At 54.9% G+C, this 21,840-nt stretch overlaps 6 protein-coding genes across 6 annotated transcripts; 5 read left to right on the forward strand and 1 right to left on the reverse strand.

Moving 5' to 3' along the window:
- Nucleotides 1–662: 662 nt before the first annotated feature.
- ColSpa_00854 (cytochrome c oxidase-assembly factor cox-23, mitochondrial) lies at nt 663–923 on the forward strand (the record flags this gene model as incomplete). Its single annotated transcript, XM_049267066.1, has 2 exons — nt 663–751; nt 812–923. The coding sequence occupies 2 exons, from the start codon at nt 663–665 to the stop codon at nt 921–923; spliced, it is 201 nt and encodes a 66-aa protein (XP_049123023.1).
- Nucleotides 924–1,748: 825 nt separating this feature from the next.
- ColSpa_00855 (uncharacterized protein) lies at nt 1,749–5,099 on the forward strand (the record flags this gene model as incomplete). The annotated part of the gene is made up of 8 exons (XM_049267067.1): nt 1,749–1,883; nt 1,940–2,224; nt 2,287–2,367; nt 2,421–2,510; nt 2,562–2,911; nt 2,961–4,090; nt 4,144–4,262; nt 4,314–5,099. The coding sequence occupies 8 exons, from the start codon at nt 1,749–1,751 to the stop codon at nt 5,097–5,099; spliced, it is 2,976 nt and encodes a 991-aa protein (XP_049123024.1).
- A 328-nt stretch (nt 5,100–5,427) lies between these two features.
- On the reverse strand, nt 5,428–6,134 carry ColSpa_00856 (uncharacterized protein; the record flags this gene model as incomplete). Its single annotated transcript, XM_049267068.1, has 3 exons — nt 5,428–5,723; nt 5,792–5,930; nt 5,997–6,134. The coding sequence occupies 3 exons, from the start codon at nt 6,132–6,134 to the stop codon at nt 5,428–5,430; spliced, it is 573 nt and encodes a 190-aa protein (XP_049123025.1).
- Nucleotides 6,135–6,623: 489 nt separating this feature from the next.
- On the forward strand, nt 6,624–8,021 carry ColSpa_00857 (geranylgeranyl transferase type-1 subunit beta; the record flags this gene model as incomplete). The annotated part of the gene is made up of 3 exons (XM_049267069.1): nt 6,624–7,320; nt 7,383–7,630; nt 7,758–8,021. The coding sequence occupies 3 exons, from the start codon at nt 6,624–6,626 to the stop codon at nt 8,019–8,021; spliced, it is 1,209 nt and encodes a 402-aa protein (XP_049123026.1).
- Nucleotides 8,022–13,085: 5,064 nt separating this feature from the next.
- On the forward strand, nt 13,086–15,457 carry ColSpa_00858 (peptidase M20 domain-containing protein; the record flags this gene model as incomplete). The annotated part of the gene is made up of 4 exons (XM_049267070.1): nt 13,086–14,166; nt 14,222–14,371; nt 14,529–15,214; nt 15,269–15,457. 4 exons carry the CDS (start codon nt 13,086–13,088, stop codon nt 15,455–15,457), a joined length of 2,106 nt encoding a protein of 701 aa, XP_049123027.1.
- An 801-nt stretch (nt 15,458–16,258) lies between these two features.
- On the forward strand, nt 16,259–20,960 carry ColSpa_00859 (trafficking protein particle complex subunit 11; the record flags this gene model as incomplete). The annotated part of the gene is made up of 3 exons (XM_049267071.1): nt 16,259–16,292; nt 16,377–19,210; nt 19,263–20,960. 3 exons carry the CDS (start codon nt 16,259–16,261, stop codon nt 20,958–20,960), a joined length of 4,566 nt encoding a protein of 1,521 aa, XP_049123028.1.
- Between the last annotated feature and the right edge of the window lie 880 nt (nt 20,961–21,840).

The following is a 21,840-nucleotide window of genomic DNA, read 5'->3' on the forward strand; positions in this document are numbered from 1 at the left end:
CAAGCAAGGAAGCAAGCAACCAATGGAAGTCAAAACATGGAAGATGGACGAAGTCGAAATAAACACCGCCCATATTGGCAAGAGTTGTCCAATATGTCGCCGTTAACCTCGATATAAGGTTTGCAAGAACCTTACAACTTTATTGAGAACAAACCTGATTCCGGCGGTAAAATCAGCTATGGACGGCACAAGTTGCCGGAATCCCACCGTTTCGGTTTGCGTTTGTTTTGCGCGATAACTCCAGGCCGTGTAGCCGGTATTCATCAATCATAGGAGCGGATCATAAGGGTGTTTCGTACCCACTGCTCACTGCGCATTGCCCTGTGCTGGCCGAACGAGTTCTGCTGCTTACGCTGCACTGCATCTGTATTTTTCGGCTTGGCGAGTGCGGGGGAGAACTGGTAGGGGGCCAAATGTTTGGGGACTGGACGCCTGAAGAGTTCAACCTGAAGGTCAAGGCAGCAAGCAGACTGAGCTCTTATCTTATCGCAAAGTCCAGTTACAGCGATCTTCGCGTCGTCACGTCACTGCGTCGATTGTTGCATTTTGAACAAGCAGCAGCGAAGCGCGCCCGTCGCAATCTCTCCGCAATTGACTTGACGGATCCAACCCAAGTTTATTACCGACCTCTGTCCATCGTCAAACCCCCTCTGATCCCCGCAATGTCCACCGGCAACCCGCCAGAGCCTACAACCGGCGCACCGCAAAAGGTCGACGATTCCTACGCCGAGAGCAAGGCTAAGTTCGAAAGGTAGGCGGGGGCCTCTGTACGACATATACAAGGGGAAAGTCAATTGAAACGGGGCAATAGCAAAGCGAAGAGCGAGTACTTCGATCCATGCCAAGAGCTCGCCCAGAAGAGCATCAAGTGCCTGCACCGAAACGGTGGCGACAAAACCATGTGCGGTGACTATTTCCAGTAAGGATACCATTTCGTGTTCTGTCCATGCGCCGAACCCCTGGGACGATAAACAACTGGTAGTCCTATGATACTGATGTCCTCTCAGAGCGTATAGGGATTGCAAGAAAGCTTGGGTTCGTATCTATACACCCCGTCGTCCATCGATCCCAAACGCTGACCTTGCAAAAGTTCGACAAGAGAAAAGAAGAGAGAAAGAAAAATGGCGGGTGGTGGTAACAAACCAAACTCCGTACCTGTGCAGGCGACCATCGCGACGATTCCGACACGGACCGAACCGATTTGAAGCCATTGCAGGAAACTTGGAGCGAGAAGTAGGGACGGTGTACACTATGTAATATGCTGTATAAATGGGAAGGAGTTATTATCTGTATGAGTAATTTCGGTCATGTCAAAAGAGGGCCACCTCTCTTCTATTGGATCTCTAGGGTTGACTGGAAGCCCATTGAGAGGCTACCAAGACACCGCTGGGCCATGTGTAAGCATTCGGTCTTGGGAATATCGCATTCTAGGGTAGCACAATCCTGCAATTCGAGCGCTACCGGTTTGCTTCTCATCCTTCCCGACGGCCGTGATCTTTACGTTCGGCGACGTTCAATTAGGTCGGATCGGCGGCGGGGGGTCCAAGGCGGGAGGGACAGCCGTTGGCATCGGACCTCAATACAGGAAAGTGGACCCACGGGCCTCGGAGAAGGGGTTTACCCGTGGGCCAATCAGCCACCCAAGTGCCCATCCCTAGACGTCTGACAGCTCTCGGTGCTGCTGTACCTTACAGCGCAGTGCCCCTCCAAAGCTAATTCTGCCCCGCCATCCGATCAGAAGCATCACCATGTCCTGGAACCGGCCTCAGCTGAGGAGCGGCACCGATCTGCAGCTGCAGTCGGCCTTTAACGACCGGCAATGGGCAAACGTTATCCGTCTTGCCGAAAAGCGGTTTCGGACCTTCAATGACCCCTACTTTGAGGTTTGTTGTTTCATCTCACCGCTCAAGTTCACTCAGTCAAACTAAACACCACCCAGGCCGTGAAAATATGCGCAGAGAGCCACCTGGAGTCACCCTTGGAGAAGGCATCGCCTCTTATTGCAATTCAGAAGCTGGCCAAGGACCCGTCCGCTGTGAGAGATGCTGATACTCTCGAACTACTAGAGTGGGCGTCTGAGGGTTTCATGGAGGACCAAGACTTTGCTGAGACCTTTGGACCCCTGAAGTTGCGCTATGTGAAGGCGAACCCCAAGGATAAGAACGGCGGAACAAGATGTCTTGAGTCTTGTCTGTTGCACTGGGACCTGATTAGCGCACAGCAGGTAAGTCTCTCTCTCTCTCTCTCTCATGGGAGGTGGTCGCAGCTGTTAATATGTGTACATAGATTGCGGCTGTACTTGATAGGTCGTTTCCCCAAGAAAGAAGCTTCATGTTCTGGAACATCGCCATTACGCATCTGCTTGCGGTGAGTCTCTTGAGCTGCCAACTTACGAAAGAAAGTGGCTGATTTAGTTGCAGACCAGCGACCAGTGTCCCGCTGGCAAGAAGCAGCTCTACGGCATGTTGTCATTGAAGCAGATGCAGCGCGCTGCCCAGTTGACTGAGCAGGTAAGAGACGTGCCACAAAGCGGAATGGCTAGGTGGCTGACTTGGTCTCAGACCGGCACCGAAAAAAATGGCGATGTGGCCGATCGAGCGATCAAGACGGAGGAAGAGATTCTTCTCTTCTACCGCATTCTCGAAGCCCATGGCTCCGACGCGGAGTGGGAAGCTGCTCTCAAGGGTCCAACTCTCAACCCCGTCTATCAGTTCAAGGCTGGCCGCAAGGATCTCTTCCTGCAAACCATCGATGTACTTGAGAGAAAAGGAAACTGGAAAACGGTTTACGAACTCTGCAGAGAATGCCTTTCGGCGAAGGACGAGAAGGGCCAGCTGAGTCTCCTCGCATGCGACTGGGCTGTTTGGAAGAAGTTCCTCAATGCTGCTGGCCGAACAGGAGAGGCCCAAGAGTAAGTGGAGAGGTGTCTGTTTGAATTGATCATGTCTGATTTGTCGCAGGGCTTCAACCGAGGTTTTCGAACTTATCAACCGGTTTTTTGCACAAGAAAACGTCCGCTCGATTTACAAGCGAAACGTCCGCCTGGCCAAGGTTGAGGCTGCCTTCCAATTTTCGCAGCTCGCAGGATCCGAGGCCAAATCAACCACGTTCGAGGAGCTTTGCGGATACATCGACATCGAGTGCGAGTCACCCGCTTGTTTCGATGATGTCAAAGGCTTCGTCGAGCGCCTTCCACCACACGAAATCAAGGAACTTGCTTATGAATACGTCACCCGGCTGGCAGAAGAGTCAAAGGACGCTGCTAGGTCATCGTCTGTGAAGGCGTTAGCTTTCAAACTGCAGTACCTTGGTCTGTCTACGTCGAAGACTATCGTACGCGTCTCAAACGAAGACCCCAAAAAGCCAAACGACTGGAAATGCATCATATGTGCAGCTGTCAACAAGACACCTGTCTGCACGACCTGCTTGCAGAAATTATTGGAGTCCACATTGACTCTCTATTCTACTCTTATTAACTCTTCTAAAACCAGCTCCTCCCTCGACTGTGTACCGGAACTCGCAATTCTCGCAGCAACGTGCTGCATAAGGCTGAGCGGCGTTCACCAATGCGGCACTGGCAACCCTACCACCTCATCGATAAAGAGCAGCCGAACTGATCGCCTACTCCAGGCTGCCCTTCTCATTGAGAACCAACTCACTAAAACCCCGAAGCACACAAGATTGACCCTAGTTTTGGTGCGCATCTATCTCGTGCTTGGCTGCGCATCCAGAGCTCGTGAGGTGTGGGACACAGCAGACGTGAAGCGTACCATCATTGATTCGCTAGGCCCCTATTTCTTCGATCGTCTGTCAAGCATCGCCCCTGCGCTTGTCCTTCCGCCGAATAGACCTGAGAAGGGCCTGATGCAAGGCCTGAAGGCACACTACAATACGTCGCTCAAGCTGAGAATGCCTAGAAGGCTAGCCGATGCCTTCGAGGCCGAGAGCTACACTGCCATTCTCGACATCCCGAGTTATATCGAGCATCTGAGATCGAGTTGTACGTTGGTCATGGGCTACGTCGAGGAAGCTAGAGCTGCCCGAGCTCTTGGTATCCGTAACGAGTCGATCTTCGACGAGCCCGCGATTGGTGAGTTACTTGGAGGCTTTCAATGTCGTGGACCACCTAACGAGGACTGCCAGAGGAAATCACCGACATCTCCGTACTGAACGAGGTTATCGATTACGGATCTGTTCCCAACCTGGAGGCGGCGACAAGCCGGCCCATTTACGATGTGCTGCGACTTGGCCCTGATCCATCGGTATGTGGTTCATTCACACAAAATTTGCCACAGACTAATTGAAGAAACTAGAACCTCCGTTCTCACTTAGCCCTCGCCGCAGAGAGATTCTTCGACATCCTCTCTTTCAAGCCTGCATCTTCTTACAAGGTGACCAACGTTGCTCAAACGACGGCAGCGGAGCAGGTCTTTGTCTTGGAGTCCCTCCAGCGGCTCAGTAACTCCCTGAACAAATACCTGCACACTCGCGGAAATAACCTTACCCAACAAGAGGAGATGTATTACGACATTATCTCCTTACTTACCAATTTGGTGCCCCTCGCCGTCGCGGCCAGTAGAAGTCCGCCATCCCCGGAACTCCTATCGAACATCGTTTCGGGCATCAAGTCTGGCCTCGAAGTTCTTCGAGCCCAGTCCCTGTCGACGCCGGCTGATGCGGAGAGTTCCAAGGCACTGCTGATGCTGAGCTCGCTGCACGGTCTGTCCGTTCTTCGTGATGCTGCCGCGGCTGTGAAACTGGCTGCATCCCACATTGTGGCGTTCAACGAGCGGGAGAAGGAGAGAGACCGCTCTGGACAGAGCAATGTGCCCAAGGACTTTATGACGCAAGTCAAGGCTCTCGAGGCTGCCGCGGGCACCGCCCTGGCCGAAGGAAAGGCGCGGGTTCTCCTCTTGAAGAAGGAAAGCGACAGTCTGAGTGCCAAACTGGGCTCCTGGACATTCGAGGCGGACTTAGAGGACAAGCTGGCGGAGCAGATCCGCGACGTGGCAGGGAACCATGTGAGCGTTTGGTCGCAGAGGGTCACCGACAGCTGGCGGACAAACGTAAAGGGTTGGGAGCTGGTGCGATGGGAATAGATGTGTCTCATTTCATTTCATGAGTGCTGCCATATCCCGGGTGTTGCAACTTGAGCGTGATAGTCCTCCACCCCATGCCAAGGAACCCAAAACAGAGAATCTCGTGTAACCCATACAACTTTGATTGAATCACGAATGCGCCGGGTATATCCCTTCCATGATACCATTCGTCCGACAACTCCGCATGATGCAAGCCGGGCCACACAGGCGGCCCGAACCTTCCTATTTTCCAGCAAGTCATCCCATCAGTGGACAAGACATACCTGCGACATCAGACCGACAACGCAGAATACTGAAACCCCCTGCACATCACTGTTGTGCGTCCCCTTTACTGGCTATCCCTCCTCTTTCTCTGCTTCTTCTGGAACTGCTCCTGCTCCTCGCGCAGCGTCATCCACACCCAGAACCAGCAGATCATCTCGAGGAAGGCAAAGGTCAGAAACACGCGGTTCTTGAGGCCATCGCCACCCCAGGTTGAGGGCGTGTAGCGCGGGTTGTTGACCTGTGCCGAGGGGTGGGCAAAGCGGTTGCCCCCGCGGGTTGAGCTGCCATAGAGGGGCGATGAGGGGCCGAAGAGGAACGTGTAGATGAGGAAGGTCATGGACAGGAAGAGGCGGACGGGAGCTGAGGTTTGGAGGTTTTAGCTGGAGCCCGGGTCTTTTGGGGTGCGGCAAGAAAGACGGAAAGCTTACCCTGGGTTCCCCAATGGTAGATGAGCCATACCTCCTCGGGCATGCTCAGGGTGACGAGGTCGCTGAAGCCCAACATGGCGAGGACGGCGGCGAGGAAGGCGAGGGCGGGTGACTTGTTCTCGAAGCTTCGCGCATAGGGCTAAGAAAACCACATATGTTAGACTCTGGAAATGCCATGCGCGGCGGCGAGAACTCGGCGACTTACCATGCCCATGGACTCGCCCAGGACGTACACCAGAGCCTGGTCGGCGATGGTGGCCGGGCTCGTGATGAAGAAGTAGGCGAGGGTGATGTGAAATAGGGAGAGCGAGGTTATAATCGTTTTCGCTGAGATGATCGCCATGATGCCGGTTTCTGGGCCTGTCCGGCGATAGTCGAGAAAAGAAGTTGCGGCAAGACGGTAGTGATCTGGTCCTCAGGGGGGGAAAGTCGCAGTCGGTTTCCGCAGAAAAGAATGGAATGGACAGTAAAACCGACACATGTCTTATCGGGAAGCCGATGGTGTGAGCTAATCCTGCAGCTACGAGCCTTATCGAAGCGGAGCTTCTCATTCGTCTCGTTTCGCTCACCAATGCAAGGCTTCAGCGGTCTTTCGGTGGTTCCCTTCCCTGCTAGCGCAATGGTAGCTCCCTTAGCTGAGTTCGGCCAAGGGACAGCTTGAGTGGGGGTGGGGTTCCTTTGTCTGATCGTATCCCTTCCTGGAATGAAGCCTTTCTAACGGCTGGGAGGGTCTCTCTTGTAGCCTACACACTTCGACACCGTCGATCCCACCACTCTCCCCGGGTCTGCAATACCGAACTGAATTGCGGCAAGGATGGCGGCCGACACCACAATGCCGCTCGAGAAGGCGCGCCACGTAAAGTACTGGCAGCGCTGCCACAAGACTTTCCTCCCGCACCAGTACACTTCCTCCGACAGCACGCGCATCGCTCTGAGCTTCTTCATCCTCGCCGCCCTCGACATTCTCTCCCCGTCTGAGCCCTCCAAAGAGGACCCGCACCTCCTCACGCCAGCCGACCGGGCCGCCGCGCGCAACTTCGTCCTGGGACTCTACCACCCCGGCGGCGGGTTCTGCGGCTCGCCGAACCACGCTCTGCCGGCCGAGCTATACGCAGATTGGGACTTTGAAAAGGGCATGCCCCGGACAAGGAACTCGAGCTCGGCAAACTTGGCGTCGACGTACTTTGCGCTGTTGATCTTGGCCATCGTTGCGGACGGGCCGGAGGCGGCGAGGAATGCGTTCGCGGGCGTGGACAGGATCGCGACGTTGCGGTGGTTGAAGCGATTACAGCGGCCGGATGGGAGCTTCGGAGAGCTCGTCCTGGACGACGGGAGCATAAAAGGTGGCAACGACATGCGGCTGTGCTTCCTGGCTGCCACCATACGGTGGGCGCTGAGGGGCGATGCGAAAGAGGGGGACGCGGATTGGGTCGAGGACATTGACGTCGATGCGCTGGTCAGGCACATCCGCCAGGGCCAGACCTACGACGGCGGACTCGCGCAGAGCTCCCACCAGAACGAATCCCACGGTATGTCCTTGCCTTCCAAAACCGTATGCTGAAGAATGAAACCTGAGTAAAGGGGCCACCAGCCGGCTACGCGTGGTGCGCGGTAAGCGCGCTCGTCCTCCTTGATCGACCATCCGAGCAGGATGCAACACCTCACTGCAGCGAGATTCTTAGGCAGGGCGTTCCCGACGTTTCGTTACTGGTTAAGTTCCTTGTCTACCGCCAGTTCGAGTATCTCGACAAGGAGGACGACTCGGACGACCCCGACACCGCCAACTTTGCGCTGCCCGAATCCCTTAACGAGCTTTCTCTGGACCCAAATCTGCGTTTTGTGGGATTCAACGGGAGGTGTAATAAGGTGGCGGATACGTGCTATTGTTGGTGGGTGGGAGGGACATTACAGGTGCGGCTCGAGCTGTTGCTATGGAGTACCACCGTTTTACTGACAATGCCTTTAGATGCTGGGTCATGTCGACCTCATCGACGCCGAGCCCTCGCGCCGTTTCATCATGAGCAAGACGCAGCATCTCATCGGCGGCTTCTCCAAGTACCCCGGCGGCCCGCCGGACATCTACCACGGTTTTCTGGGTTTGGCCGCGCTTGCCATCATGGGCGACTCAGCCCTCAAGCCGTTCGATGCGTCCGTGTGTGCGACCCAGGAAACCGTCGATAAGATTGTGGCCGCGCGAGAGGGGCTCAGGCATGCAACCGAGGCAGGATAGCAATAACCGAACTCGACTTACACGGGAAGGTAGAACTAGGCAGAATGCGCTTACTAGCGGCATTCTTGAGTTTTTGATCATGGAGTGGGAGTGGACAGATAATCCACTTCACGACGTTTGCAAACGGCGGTAACAGTGGCCAGCATCGACTGGATATCTCTTTCAATTGCAAAAGCAGCAGCGCCTTCCCTTTAGTACAAGGTATCCTCTAAGTATGGTACATGATGACGCCGAAGGTGGAATATAGAGAAAAAAAAATAACTATGAGAGCTTGTGTCTCGGCTCGATTTATCGAACGTGGATGATGGAACTGGTGTTGTACAGCTCATCTTAAGAAACCAAAGAAAAAAATAAAACTGGCAATCCTCCGCGATGCCGTCAGAACGGTATTGGACTCAGGTTGGCAATCATGCTTGAGCTGGTGGGGCCGTGGCCTTGGGCGTGACGGGAGCAGCGTCGTTGTCGGCGTCCGCGTCTGCTTTAGCTTGGTCTCCCGCGGCCTCTGTCTCGCCATCTTCAATAATCTGCTCTTCGATGCGCTCACCCGGCCCTCCAATAACAGGACTGAAAGCATCGACCTCCTCAATCTCTTCTTCTGCTTCTTCACCTTCCTCCTCTTCTTGTATGGTCACCTCGCCAGACCGACGCCCAACACCAGAAGCACTTGCACTCCGCGCATGGCCGGACCCTGTGCTTCGTGCGACGCTGCCTCCACCACCGCCGCCACCGCTGGCAAAGGCTAGCATCGGCCCCTTGAAGATGTTCCGCTTTCGCTTGGCGAATTGAATCCCCCCTCCTTGTGCAAAAGGATTCGGTGAGCCCGGAGCCTGCACTCTTGATACCGGTGGTGGGGGCATGCCCTCATTGAACAAAGCAAGAGGGGCTGGGGGCCCGGGTCCCCGAACAAGGCGAATGTTGGACGGAAATGCCGTAGCTGTCGGGGTGGCGGGGAGAACCTTTACGGAATGGTGAGGTGACTGTCCGCGCTGAAGAGTGTTTTTGGACATTGATGTCGACACCGAGCCGTTCGAGCTTGTCGAGGAAGCCTTGGAGTGAGAGTGATGATGATGGGGCATCGAGCGAATTGAAGAAACTGACGAAGAAGTTGATTTGCGGCCCCTCAGTCCTGCCGAGGAGCGCCGCATTGTTGTTCGAGGGGTCATTGGAGACGGTGACAGCGACTGCCGCTTATAGGATGTCGCTATCCGAGACGGCCTGTGCGACGGCGTTGAGCCTGCTCCTGAAGCAGGGCTGCTGAATCCGCCAGAGCCTCCATGACCGGGCAGAGCTTTGTTTAGGTGGCCATTGGCGACCACTCCGCGAGGTAAGCCGGCCTTGGCCTGCTGTACGGCGTTGTCCGTCGTTGGATACTTGCTCGTCTGCGGCCGAGGACTAGTGTCCTTTGAGTGCTTGCTACTGTTGCCCGCGACGCTGCCGTTCTTCTCGACCAAGTTGGGTGTTGAGTGGTTGCCTCTTTTAGTTGCGTGTCTGCCCCTACGAGTGTTCTCAAAGAACCAGTGCGTCCAGTGCTTCCAGTGAGCAATGATAGCCTGGGACGGCTTCTTTCGCACTTTCTGTTGCTGTTCGGGGGGTCGCTCTGGCGTTCGGTTAGCCGCCAAAGCTTCCGAGGTGGTCACTAGGTGAAGGGTCGAACCCCGCGATCTTGCGCTGCGGATTACGCCCTCCTTAGGGGGCGGAACCGGGCGACGATGTCTGGACGTACTGGCAGACCGGATAGAGTCCTTGTCGATTGGAGGTGGCGGTTCCTCCGCGTTCGGGCTTCCACTCTCCTTGCTGTGTTCTGGCAGCCCTGGCAAATCTCCAAAATCCGAGTAGTGAGCGCTCCTCCTCTCTGACCGTCCTCTTGCCCTCGGGGTTATCGGAGCATCTTCGAGCCTGATGAAGCGATTTGTCAGTCCGCCGTCCTCGTCGACCTCCTGCAACACTGGCGCAATCCGCTCGAGTCTGCTGGACGCGGCAGACAGGCGACGCAGGCTCCTATTCTCGGCCTCGCGTTCGCGGCGCTTTCTCTCCCTCCTCCGCACTTTTCGTTGCTCCTTTTCGATGAGGAGCGTCCACCAGCCAGCCAAAGCATCGCACCGTTGAGCCAGAACACTTTCTATGACTGAGTCGATATCGACACCTGCGCTCCGCATTCGCTGAAGTGTCTCCTTTTCCAAATGCGTCGAAAACGGGGCTGGTCTTTGCAGTTTCAGGATCGCCTGTTGTGCCGGTGCGTGTTCAGCGAGGAATGGATTTGTGAGAATGTCGGGCAACGAGGGTCGAAGCAGAGGCCGTTTGGAGAGGAGAGATTTGATTAATGGAATGGCGGCGAGGGGAAGGTGATCGGGAAATTTCGGTTCTTCGTTGAGAATCCTCGTCCGCGTGACGTTGTCATCGTCATCGTCGAATGGCAGCTCTCCGCATAGCAAGGCGTATAGAATGACGCCCAAGCTCCAGACGTCGACCTTTTCGCCAGCGTATTTTTCACCCTTGAGCATTTCAGGTGCGGAGTAGCAAATCGTGCCACAAAACGTCTGCAGATAGTTGGACTTGCCCTCGTATTCTCTCGTGAAGCCAAAATCCACCAATTTGACATTCTCGTGCTTGTCGAAGAGGATATTCTCGAGTTTCAAGTCGCGGTGGACACATGACTGTTGATGTACGTATGCGACGGCGCCGACGAGCTGGGCAAAGATCTTTTGGACTTTGTGCACAGGCAGAGGGCCGTGTTCGAGGAGGTAGTTATAGAGCTCATCACCTATGGAGCCATTATCAGCCGCGCTCATGCAACGAAGGTAGAGCATAGCTTACCAGCGCAATATTCAAGTACCAGCCACACCAGGTTCTCCGTGACTATGACCTCGTACAACCGTGCGATGTGGGGATGGACAAATTGTCGGTGGTGGTGGATTTCGCGCGCGAGGTTCGAATCGCCCTTGTTCGCGGACTTGAGGACAACCTGCGCCAGTGCATGTAAGTAGTCGGTCGATGACACAACATCGATCGATGCTAGCGGGCCTACGTACCTTGGAACCATTGGTAAGCTTGTGGGTGGCAAGGTAGACTTTGCCGAAGGATCCTTTTCCAATGAGACGGCCGAGGGTGTAGTTGCCGACAGAGCTGAGATCTTTGTTGGAAAACTCACTATAGGAAGAAAGGATCAGCTCAAGTCGAGGATCGGAGGGAAGACGGAGATGGTGTGACTTACTCGAGAAGCTCCTGGTACGAGCGAGCAAGCTACCACAGTGTTAGAATCAGAGAGATGTTCTGGTGGACCATGGCGCAGGACAATTGGCTACCCAGACAAACGGGTAGTCAAGCACTGCGTCGCAAAAGTACACGAGGGGGTGGTTGTGGTGACGCACCTTGGCCTTGCGACCCAGGGCCTCGGCATTCCCTCTATTCGCCTGCATCCCTTCGCAAGGCGATGACTAGCACGTCAAGGCCGACCGAAGCGAAGCCCGGCGGTGTGGGTGAACTCGAGCAAGACACACGGCAACTCGAAGACGGGTTCGGATCCGGAGTGGGCGGGAAGGCGTGAAGAGGTTTAGGATAAACGTCTGGGAAGCCCACAGCGGCGCGCAAGGGGTACCAGCTGCATCTAGGTCGTCAACGGTAAGTATGTTCGATCGAGGGTCGGATGCAGGTCGTCGAGAGTCGTAACGAAGGCTGCGGTGTCGCGATTGAAGCTGTTGTTTGATGCAAGTCGAGAAAGCTCCCAGGGTTGTAGGGAGCGATGGCTGGGGATGTTGCTGAATTCACAAACAGTCCTGGTCAAGCGAGGCGAGGCGAGGCGAGGGACAGACACGCCAAAAGAGAGAGAAGGGGCCAGGTACCTCGGGAGGTACCTCAATGCAGCGCCCCAATCCCAGACGGGCAAGAAGCAGCGGTCGGGTGGAGCCAGTGGGATTTCAGTGAGCGCAATAGCCTAGACCCGCCACGGATTCCAGCCCTCCAGCTTGACGTCTCGCCCCAAGATCAGCAGGTCTGGGGAGAAAGAATGGGCGGGCGCAGCACCGTGAACCCACTGAAGCCGCCCGGAATTCTTCGGTTGCATGTTTGCTGCATTGCTTGAGGCTTCTAGCAAACGCGACGTCGAACAAACTTTGGGCGCTGTGCCAGCTGGACCTCGCAGTGCCTCGGGCCGTCTGAGCTGAATGCCCTTTGACTATCGAGCTATCTCCCCGGGTATGTTTTGTCTGTGTGTTCCTAGGGTGGTACGAGACGAGCAAGCACAGCAGTTGACCGTTCACAGACAGAACCTGGAATATCACGACGATCGAGTTACAGATCAGGTCTCCGTGAGGTGGCTTCGTTACACGGGATGGACGAGCGACCTTTAGTCGTTATTTTGGGAAGGTCAGAAACCCGACCTGCACCTTGTTACAACCAAGATGCCGATGCCAGGTGATACTGTTAGCGTATAGCTTTTTCGTCTACCTGGTGAGATGCCACCATTTGGACGTGTGCCGGACCGAGTTGATCTCCAGATCGGTGTCGGTATTTCGTCGTGAGCATAAAACACAGACATCATCAGTGTGCTCAAGTTTTTCTCGAAAAACGTCCTAGCACTCTAGACCTATCGGCGGTCGTCCAGAATCGAGAGCTGCACCCAAGGTTATCAAACGTTCGGTAGCAAAAAGAAGCGAGCCACAGTTCATCTGTCTGAAACGCTTTGTGAAGGTTTCCCCCCACCGGCAGCTCTCAGCTACTGTACACCATGAGGAAAAGGAAGCTTGGATCACCTCACGAACATGCGGGAGTATGGGGGTGGCTGATGCTGCATCCGTGCACGTGGCTGGCACCAATGGCGGGAGCTTGGGAAGAAATGACCTCATTCGCAGTGCTTATCTGGCTGGCAGTCCTCTACCTAGATCCTCGTTCCATGCAAGGCGCTCAAGTCCACTTTCTTCTTCCGACACCGCTCCGTTTGCAAATAAAGCCAAGCTGCGGCTAACCCTCCCGCCATCACTCGAGGCGTGTCATCTCACCAATTGAGTGTGTTCAAGCTTTTCAATTGACGTCTCTCGGCGGTCACATGAGCTCGAATTCGCCCGCACCATGCACATCTCTCAGTTTCTGGCCTTGGGCTCTTTGCTGCCCTTCGCAGCCACCTCCCGTATCCAGCAACCCCTCGGCGCCGATTCCCCCCCGCTGACCCCTCACGGCTCGGCCGCCGTCCCGGGCTCCTCGTCCCCTTCCTCCTCCGCACCTTCCTGGCGCGATGACCTCCTGTCACTGCACCGCTCGCTCATTGAGATCCCCTCCATCTCGGGCAATGAGAGTGCTGCGGGAAAATTCTTGGTCGACTACCTGACCAGCCGCGGCTATGTCTCCTCTCTTCAATTTCTGCCCCCACGCAACAACAACTCGAACGAGACTCCGCGCTTCAACGTGCTGGCCTGGAAGACAAATCAACGCCAGCCCGAGCCCCGTGTTGTCATCTCATCCCATTATGATGTTGTGCCGCCGCACATTCCGTATGGCATCTCTGACGAGAACATTACTCCCGACACCCGCATCAGTGGCAGAGGAAGCGTAGATGCAAAGGCCAGCGTTGCTGCTCAAATCATCGCCCTCGAGGACTTGTTCAGTGCCGACAAGGTCGACCCTGACGATGTGATGCTCTTGTTCGTCATCGGCGAGGAGGACACGGGCGATGGAATGCGCTTCTTTTCCGATTCACTGCAGGAAGCTGACCCGCCTGTGCACTTCGATGCCGTCATTTTCGGAGAACCGACTGAGGGCAAATTGGCTTGTGGTCACAAGGGCGGCGTCTTCTGTGATATCACGGCAAAGGGGGTTGCTGGCCACTCTGGGTACCCTTGGCTGGGCAAATCGGCCAACGAGATCATGATCAAGGCTCTGGCCAAAATCATCACAACCGATCTTGGGAGCACCGACAAGTGGGGTAACACCACCGTGAACGTCGGTCAGTTCAACGGTGGTGTTGCTCAGAATGTCATTCCTGCGGCCGCCTTGGCGAGGATTGCAGTCCGTGTTGCCATCGGCCCCGAAAAGGACGGCGGCAACATCGTCAAGGACAGAATCCAGAAAATTCTCGATGAGACTGATTCCGAGTCCCTGGAGATGACGTGCACCCACGGATACGGCGTTGTGGAAGCCAACTGTGATGTTGATGGTGAGCAAGATTTCGTCTGCCCGAAGCAGGCGTTTGAGCTGACATGACTACGTAGGCTTTGAGACAATCGTGGCCAACTATGGCACCGACATCCCCAATCTCAAGGGCTCACACACTCGCTACCTCTACGGGCCAGGCACCATCTTAGTTGCTCATGGTCGCGACGAGAACATCACGGTCGCCGACCTCGAGGAGGCCGTGGGAGGTTATCAAAAGTTGATCTTGCATGCCCTTAAAGACTCCGCTTGAGCTGGATACCCAGTGTGGTCTCGGTAGTCCGTTGTCATTACGCCGTATCCTCTATAGATCATCTAATCATATACCACTCTCAGGCCGCAACTGAAGCACACAAGGCTGTCCAGTTCTGAATGACGGGAATAATCTGCTACTGCCCAACTACCTTGGCCCACCTCTCAGGCATAATGTGACGGAAGTCAAAGTGTCCCTCGGCGTTCTTGACGACGGCGCCCTTCTCCGTGACAACAGCATCGATCAGGTTGTGCGGCGTCACATCGAAAGCAGGGTTCCAGACATTGATGCGCTGGTCGGCCGTCGCAACGCGAGCGGTCTGCGCAACGTCGACGGTACCATTGGGCTGAACGACAGCGCCGGAAATCTGCGTCAGCTCCTCGCTCTTGCGCTCCTCGATCTTGATGCCAGCTCCAGTTTCAGTCTCAAGATCGATGCTGGTGGTGGGAGCCGCAACAATAAACTTGACACCGTGATGTTTGGCGAGAACAGCCAGCTGGTACGTTCCAATCTTGTTGGCGGTGTCACCGTTGCGAACGACGCGGTCGGCGCCGACGATGACGGCGGCAATGTTCATCTTCTCCTTTTGCAGGTTGAAGAGCGCGGCCGCCATGGAGTCTGTCACAAGGGTGCTGGGGATCTTCTCGTAGACGAGTTCAAAAGCCGTCAGTCTGCTGCCCTGGTTGTACGGCCGCGTCTCGGTGCAGTAGGCGTGCTGGAGGAGGTTGTTGGACCAGAGGGTTCTGATAATGCCGAGAGCGGTTCCGTGGCCAGATGTCGCCAGCGAGCCGGTGTTGCAGTGGGTGAGGACGGAAATCTTGGAGTCAGGTGATGCGCCAGCAACCTCCTTCAGCCATTGAGCTCCGTGGTCGCCGATGGACAGGTTGGTCTGGAGGTCCTTTTGGAGGATGTTCTCAGCCTCCTTGATGTAGGCGGTGACGATGGACTTGGGTTCATCTTGGGGGCGTCTCTGATGCAGGCTTTCAGTTGGTTGATGGCATTGGTCAGGTCGACGGCGGTCGGTCTGCTCTCCTTCAAGTAATCCAAGCGCGAGTCGATGTAAGAGACAGTGTCCCGAGAAGAAGAGGCCGTGCAACTTCCGTTGTGCAGTTCGACAGCGTGGGCGAGGGCAGCTACGATGGCGATGGCAGGTGCGCCACGAACCCTCATAGACTTGATGCAGTCGAAGGCCTCTTCGCTAGTGGAAACCTCATCATAGTGAAACTCGTGGGGGAGTCTGAGTTGGTCCAAGACCTCGAGACGGCCCCGAGTGTACTTGACAGCCTGAAGTCCAGACATTATGTACGATATTCAGAGAGAAGAACAGTGAGAGTGAAAGAAAATGATAGTGTAGAGAGCACGAGGGTATCAGAGAACAGAGTATTCTAGTGAGAATTAGGCGCAAATCCAACACAAACCGTGAAATGTTGCAGACGAGGGGCAACTAATTCCGAGAACCCAAAAAATTCTGCCGTGCCCCTCCATTGGCGCGCAGCAACAGTGGTGCAAGTCGGTGTCATCTGGAGCCAATCAATCAGGCAGGTGGACATACACCGCCTTCGGTGAACCATCGGAGGACAGAGAGCTCTTCAGCAGAAGCACTGGAAGTGACAGGGGTTATCGTGGTTCCGGCTGCCGCCGGCCGGCGCATTTGGTACCCGTCTCCATTCGCGCTGGGAATGCGACGGGCACCGACGTGCTCCACCCGAAGCTTGAACCTCACCGAATCGTACACCTAGACACCTTGCAACAGCCACCGCGAGCACCCACCCTCTGCAATTTATGAAATGACGCTGCGAAGGACCATGTAATCTAACACCCAAATTGGAGGAGCCGGTCAAAGATGGAGCGGCCTTTTTCAACCTCCAAAGTCACCGGTACGTTTGTCTTCTGACCGCCAGCTGCAACGTGTCTTCCGTTTGCACGTGTAGAGTCAACTAACCAAAGCATGCGCTTCGCAGTCGAGTACTTCGATCCCCACGACGTCTACAAGCTCGTGGCCCCAGGCCTCGTCCCCCGACTACCCCTTCGAAACCTGCATTGGCAGTCGCATGCCGGCCCTCTGCGATCCATCGATACTCTCCACGTTGAGCTCACACCCGCTGGCGGAGAGCCCGCTGCCCCAGCCTCGCCAACCGCTTCCCCCTCACTAAGCCGCTCTGTCAGTGCTAGCACCAGGGACGATGGCTTTCAGACACAGTCAATTGGAGGCAATAGCGCATCATCGGATACTACCGACACGCCGACAGTAGCGGCGCGACAGCCCAGCAAGGAACGACGCCATCAGATTCCAGGCCTGAGACGGACACCCTACCTCAAGGTCCTGCTGGTTCGATGCGACGATAGTGACACGTACAAGTCTCAGACGAGAGCCGAAATTCGAGAGTGGATCAAAAAGAACACACCGCCCTCGCAGTCGACGCGGAAGCTGAACACGCAAGAAAACCATGACGCCTTTGAGTTCCTCATCGTTCACGTTGTGATACCTAATACCTTTGCAGCAAACCAGCCCAGAGTCAGTGGCAAGGGGCCCGATGCTGCCGAAAAATCGAGGACATCAAGATGGGGTTCTGGCTCCTCGACGCTCCTGGAGAAGCTCCGCTCTGACTTCAACAGTTCCAGCAAGGGCGCGATTGACCGTGTTGCCCAGATCCGGATCGGCATCAACGATGTGCCTTATGACGTTCTTCCTCGGGTGGTGCCTGCCACCCCCACCGGCTACACCGAGTCGCGGCAGGATGCCGAAAATGCCTGGGAGGATTTGATTGGCAAATTCAAGGAGCTGATTCTGTCGTCCTTTGACATGAGGGTGTCTCAGTACGAAGAGGACATCAAGGAGAAAGACGCCCAGCGCGTTCTCCCAGGCTGGAACTTCTGTACCTTTTTCATTCTAAAGGAGGGGCTGGCGCGTGGCTTTGAGAGCGTAGGCTTGGTCGAAGATGCTCTCGTCGGCTATGACGAGCTCAGCGTTGGTCTCGACACAGTCATTCAGGAACAAGCCACATCAGGGGACCCTCAGACGCACGGTGGATCACTACTCAGTCATACCGAGGACTTAGTGAAGCGTGCTGAAGCCGCCATCGCCGAATTGGGCGCCGAAGATGGATCTATGGAAGATGAGCAGCCTGTTGACCTTCAGGCGACTGAAGCCCCTCAAAACAATAAATTTGACGACATCCCCATCAGTTCTACGAAGAAGCCGTATCGCGAGATGATCGTTGCCAACAACGTTTCGGTCTATGACTTCCGCTGTTACATCTTCGCAAGACAGATATCTCTGTTGCTTCGCCTGGGCAACGCCTGGTCCACTAGAGAGGAGCTCCTGGCAAAGCTTAGGGAGCAACAAGAGTCAGTGCTTCATGGTGTTGCTCCACGAGCTCCGCCTCCTAAGCAGACAGAAGAGGCTGAGAACCTCTCAATGCTAGCCGAGATCTGCCGCAGGACATTGGAATTCGTCCCTGCTGTTTCGCAAGTAATGAGGGCAGACATCTTGGCGGCACTGAAGAACAAGCTCACAGAAGAGGACTCTCCCATCCTCAACCCCGTTCTGGCCGAGGCTATTGACAACCTTGTCGCATCCTTCGCATTCTCGGTTGCCCAACAGATCCTTGCCCAAACTTCCACAAAGGCACTTCCTATTCCGCCATCCACCCTCACTCCTGCCGACAGTCATGAACCAAAGTCATCGATCCCGGAGCTCAAGACGATGATGCATCCGGCTCGAAGCTCTTCGTTGCGTGTGGGAACAAACTCAAACACGAGACAGCCGCCCAGCCCTGGCATCTTCCCCGGTGCACCAGCATCCAGTGGTGAAGAGACAGCACCATCAAACGCTCACTTCCTTAAGGCTGGCTTAGAAGAACTCGCTGCGCGTCGTGCCGAGCTATATGCCCTCTCCAGAAACGTTTTGCAGGGCAGCGGAAAGAAGCGTGGCTGGGACATTGGATGGACCTCTGCGCCAGTGTTTGGGGAGATGGATGGCAATGACTTCGAAGACGTCAACCTTGAAGACGATGATGAGACGAAGCCGGATCCAGACGACTCAGGGTCACTCTGCATAGGATTGGCCGGCATCGAAAACGGCCTACTGCACGCCGCCCTTGACAATCGGGACGACTTCTACCGTCTTTATGAGACTCTCACCGACAAGGCCTTGCGCCATTACACCGTTGCAAACCATACTCACGCTGTCAAGACCAGCATGGCCGACCTGGCCGTATTGAAATACCACCTGGGCGAGTATGGGCCTGCGGCATCATTTTTCTACATGACCACGCCGTTTTTTGGAGAGAACAGCTGGAGTCTGCTGGAACTATCAATGCTTGTCATGTATTCTCGTTGTCTCAAGGAGCTTCAACGAAAGGATGAGTTCGTCCGTGTAGGACTAAAGCTTTTGACGAAAGCAGCCGCCGCAGAGAATGAAAAGCTGCAGCGCAAAAGGGCGCTGTCGTTGGGAGCTCGTTTGGAGGTTCAGTATCCAGAGAAAAGCGCTATTGCTGGTTTTCTCGACGATGTGCTGAGTGTGGCCAAAACACTTTCCAATGAAGTGAGAGTTCCTTTAGGTCATCTCTTCACCCAGGTTGAAGTGGTTGGGTCTCCCGAGTACCACGATGGAAAGGACTGCTTCTCTCTCACCATTAAACTGCGCAGTCTGCTCATGGACGACTTGAGCTTGGAAAAAGCCGCCATTCGCCTGTCTAGAGCCACATCAGAAGGCGCAAAGGAGGTTTGGCTGCACACCTTAGAATCAAACATTCTGAAGCCCGGTGTCAACAAATTACGCCTCACTAGCACGGTAGGTGGCTTCTGCGTAACGAAGTGAAGCACATATGACTGACTAGCAACAGACAAACGTATCTGGGCACTATAGAATCGACCGCGCAGATCTGATATGTAACAAGGTTGATCTGCACTGGGAACGAGATGTCAACCAGACACCAAGCAAGACAGCGCAAATCTTCCGCTTGCCCGATCTAGAACTCTACCGCCCAGCAGGTGGTTTGAGCTGCCGTCTCACGGCAGCCAGAAACATCCAGCTCGACAAGAATAACTCGGTCGACCTAGAGCTCTCCACGGGCTGGAATCTCATCAAATCTTGCGAGCTCTCTGTGAAGCCGTTGACTGGCGGTCTGAGGATCATTTCCACTAAAGCAGAATTTCTTGGACAGGCATACGAGTATGCAAAGCCCTTGGAAGCAGGTCTGTTTCGCTTCGGTAACATCGATGCATCGTCCATCATGAAAATGCGCTTTCCGTATACTATCGAGCAAGACGTCCCTTACATATCGGCCAGAGTTGAAATGACATACACGACAGAAGACGGCACTTATCACTACTCCAGTGTTTTCTCTGTTCCTGTTGCGCTCGCCTTGGGTGTCAACGTACAGGACGTTTTCAAACACAAGGCACTGTTTTCCCGGTTCAGCGTCTCGACCGCCTCCTTAAGTCCACTGAGATTGTTCAAGACAGAGCTCATCGACTCAGAGGTCTTTGCCGCCCATTTTGCGGCTCCAGCGAACAAGTCGGTCATGGTGTTCCCGAGACAGCCTGCTAGCTTGCTCTACAAAATCACCCGCAAAACTTCAGGCCCCACCACGCCCAAGACGCAGCGGACGCTCTATCTCAAGCTTCACTACAGTGTCCTACTAGACGAAATCGTTGCCCTTGTTGAGAAATCCCTTTCAGAAGCTATCCAGCCATTGCCGATAGCACCGTTTTCAGGCCTGCTGATCAGCCGGGTTGTTACCGAGGTACAGTCCAGTTTATCGGCTTATGATCTAGAACGCGCCGCTCTGCTGGGAGAGGTTCCGACGTCATTTATTTCGGCTCTCTTCTCCCGCTCTCTTTTTAAAGGCCTGGGTACAATCCCTGGAAGCGGTGAGGATGCCTCCGCGGCGCTGGAGCAATTCCTCCGGGACTGGCAGTCGGCGCATCCTAGATTGGCCACAAAGGAGATTGTATCGGCGAGCCGCTCGATTCTCATCCCTGTCGATGTACCCTCCATTCCTGTCTTCCATTCAATCGACATCCAGCTTCCACCCCCCGAGGAGCAACTTGCTGGCTCAACAGTTGCCGTCAATCAACTGCTTTCTGCCAATCTCCGGCTGCAATGGACTAGGATCTGGGACACGGCTGTGAGCGATGGCAAGGGCATCAACAAGGACTATGAATTCAGTTACGATCTCACCGGCCCTGGCGATACATGGCTCATTGGCGGCCGAAAGCGTGGAAACTTTAGGAGTTTAGGCGTCGGCAAGTCGGATGCAAAGTTTGGAGAGTCCGAGCTGCACGTGCCCGTCCTCATCGTTCCCCTGCGCGAAGGGAGGCTGCCGTACCCCAACGTTGAAATTCGTGAGGTAAAAAAGGAAGACAATGAGGAGACGGCCGGGCACCACGAAATCGACTACCAAAACATCGGCGAGACGGTACGGGTAGTGGCTGACTTGCAGCGAGTAACGTTGAGCCTGGACGCCAGCGGTCCAAGTGGTGGCCCGCTAGTACTAGAGAGCGAGCGACGGGAGTTCGAGCACCGCATTTTACTGTAGACATTTCGAAGGCCGATGAGGCCGCGCCTTCTGGTCTTGACCACAGCATTACTGTACTATAGCCAATGCGAAGCATGATACTGTTTGTGCTGACTTGACGTTTACATCTCGCCAGTTACCTTGGCATATCCAGTTGGTTCGTGCCAACAATGCCATTGAGAAACTCGAATGATAGTCTACGGGGAGATGTCCCCAGACCAGCTTCCTCGGCGTCGCCGTGCCGGAGCCGATTAGGCTTGGACGACATTGCGTTGTCCGAGGCGCTCACGTGTGAGAGTTGTCCCACTCTGTGGCTCCACAAATGAATGTTAAACCGGATTGAACCAATCAGAAGAGCCCCATTTGTTGCAGCCAACCGACGCAGCCACCAATGATTCCTAGACAGGAAGGACTTTGGTTGGAAACCCCAGTCAAATGACTCCTCATACTTGCTGTGCCGTAATAAACTGGAGTCTGTGTTCACGTTGGTCGGCACAGCCACAACATTGCATTCATGCCTGATACGGGCTGGCGGCGCTTCCAATTTTCTATAAGAGATTCGTGTGGCATGTCGTGAACATCTCGAGACGAAAACACAATATCCTGTACTACTCTTAGTCTCAGTCCATCACAAGTTGGCCGCTTCACCAACTGGACCATTTCAACTGCCGACCCTTCCAAGACAGAGAGTGAAGACAGAGAGTGTTCTTCCTGGCTCAGTACTGTGCCTCCTCCACTAATCTGTCCGTCGCGCCACTACAATCAAACCTCCGAGGCAGTTCCTTGCAGCGGATCAATAAGCATGTCCAACCAAGTTTTCAAGAACGAAAGCCAAACGTCTCTCATTAGACACGACAAAACCGATTCAACGCAAATTGTAGTCGAGCAGAAGGAGAAGAAG

Source organism: Colletotrichum spaethianum (genome assembly GCF_022836535.1).
Source record: "Colletotrichum spaethianum MAFF 239500 DNA, contig01, whole genome shotgun sequence".
NCBI lineage: Eukaryota > Fungi > Ascomycota > Sordariomycetes > Glomerellales > Glomerellaceae > Colletotrichum > Colletotrichum spaethianum.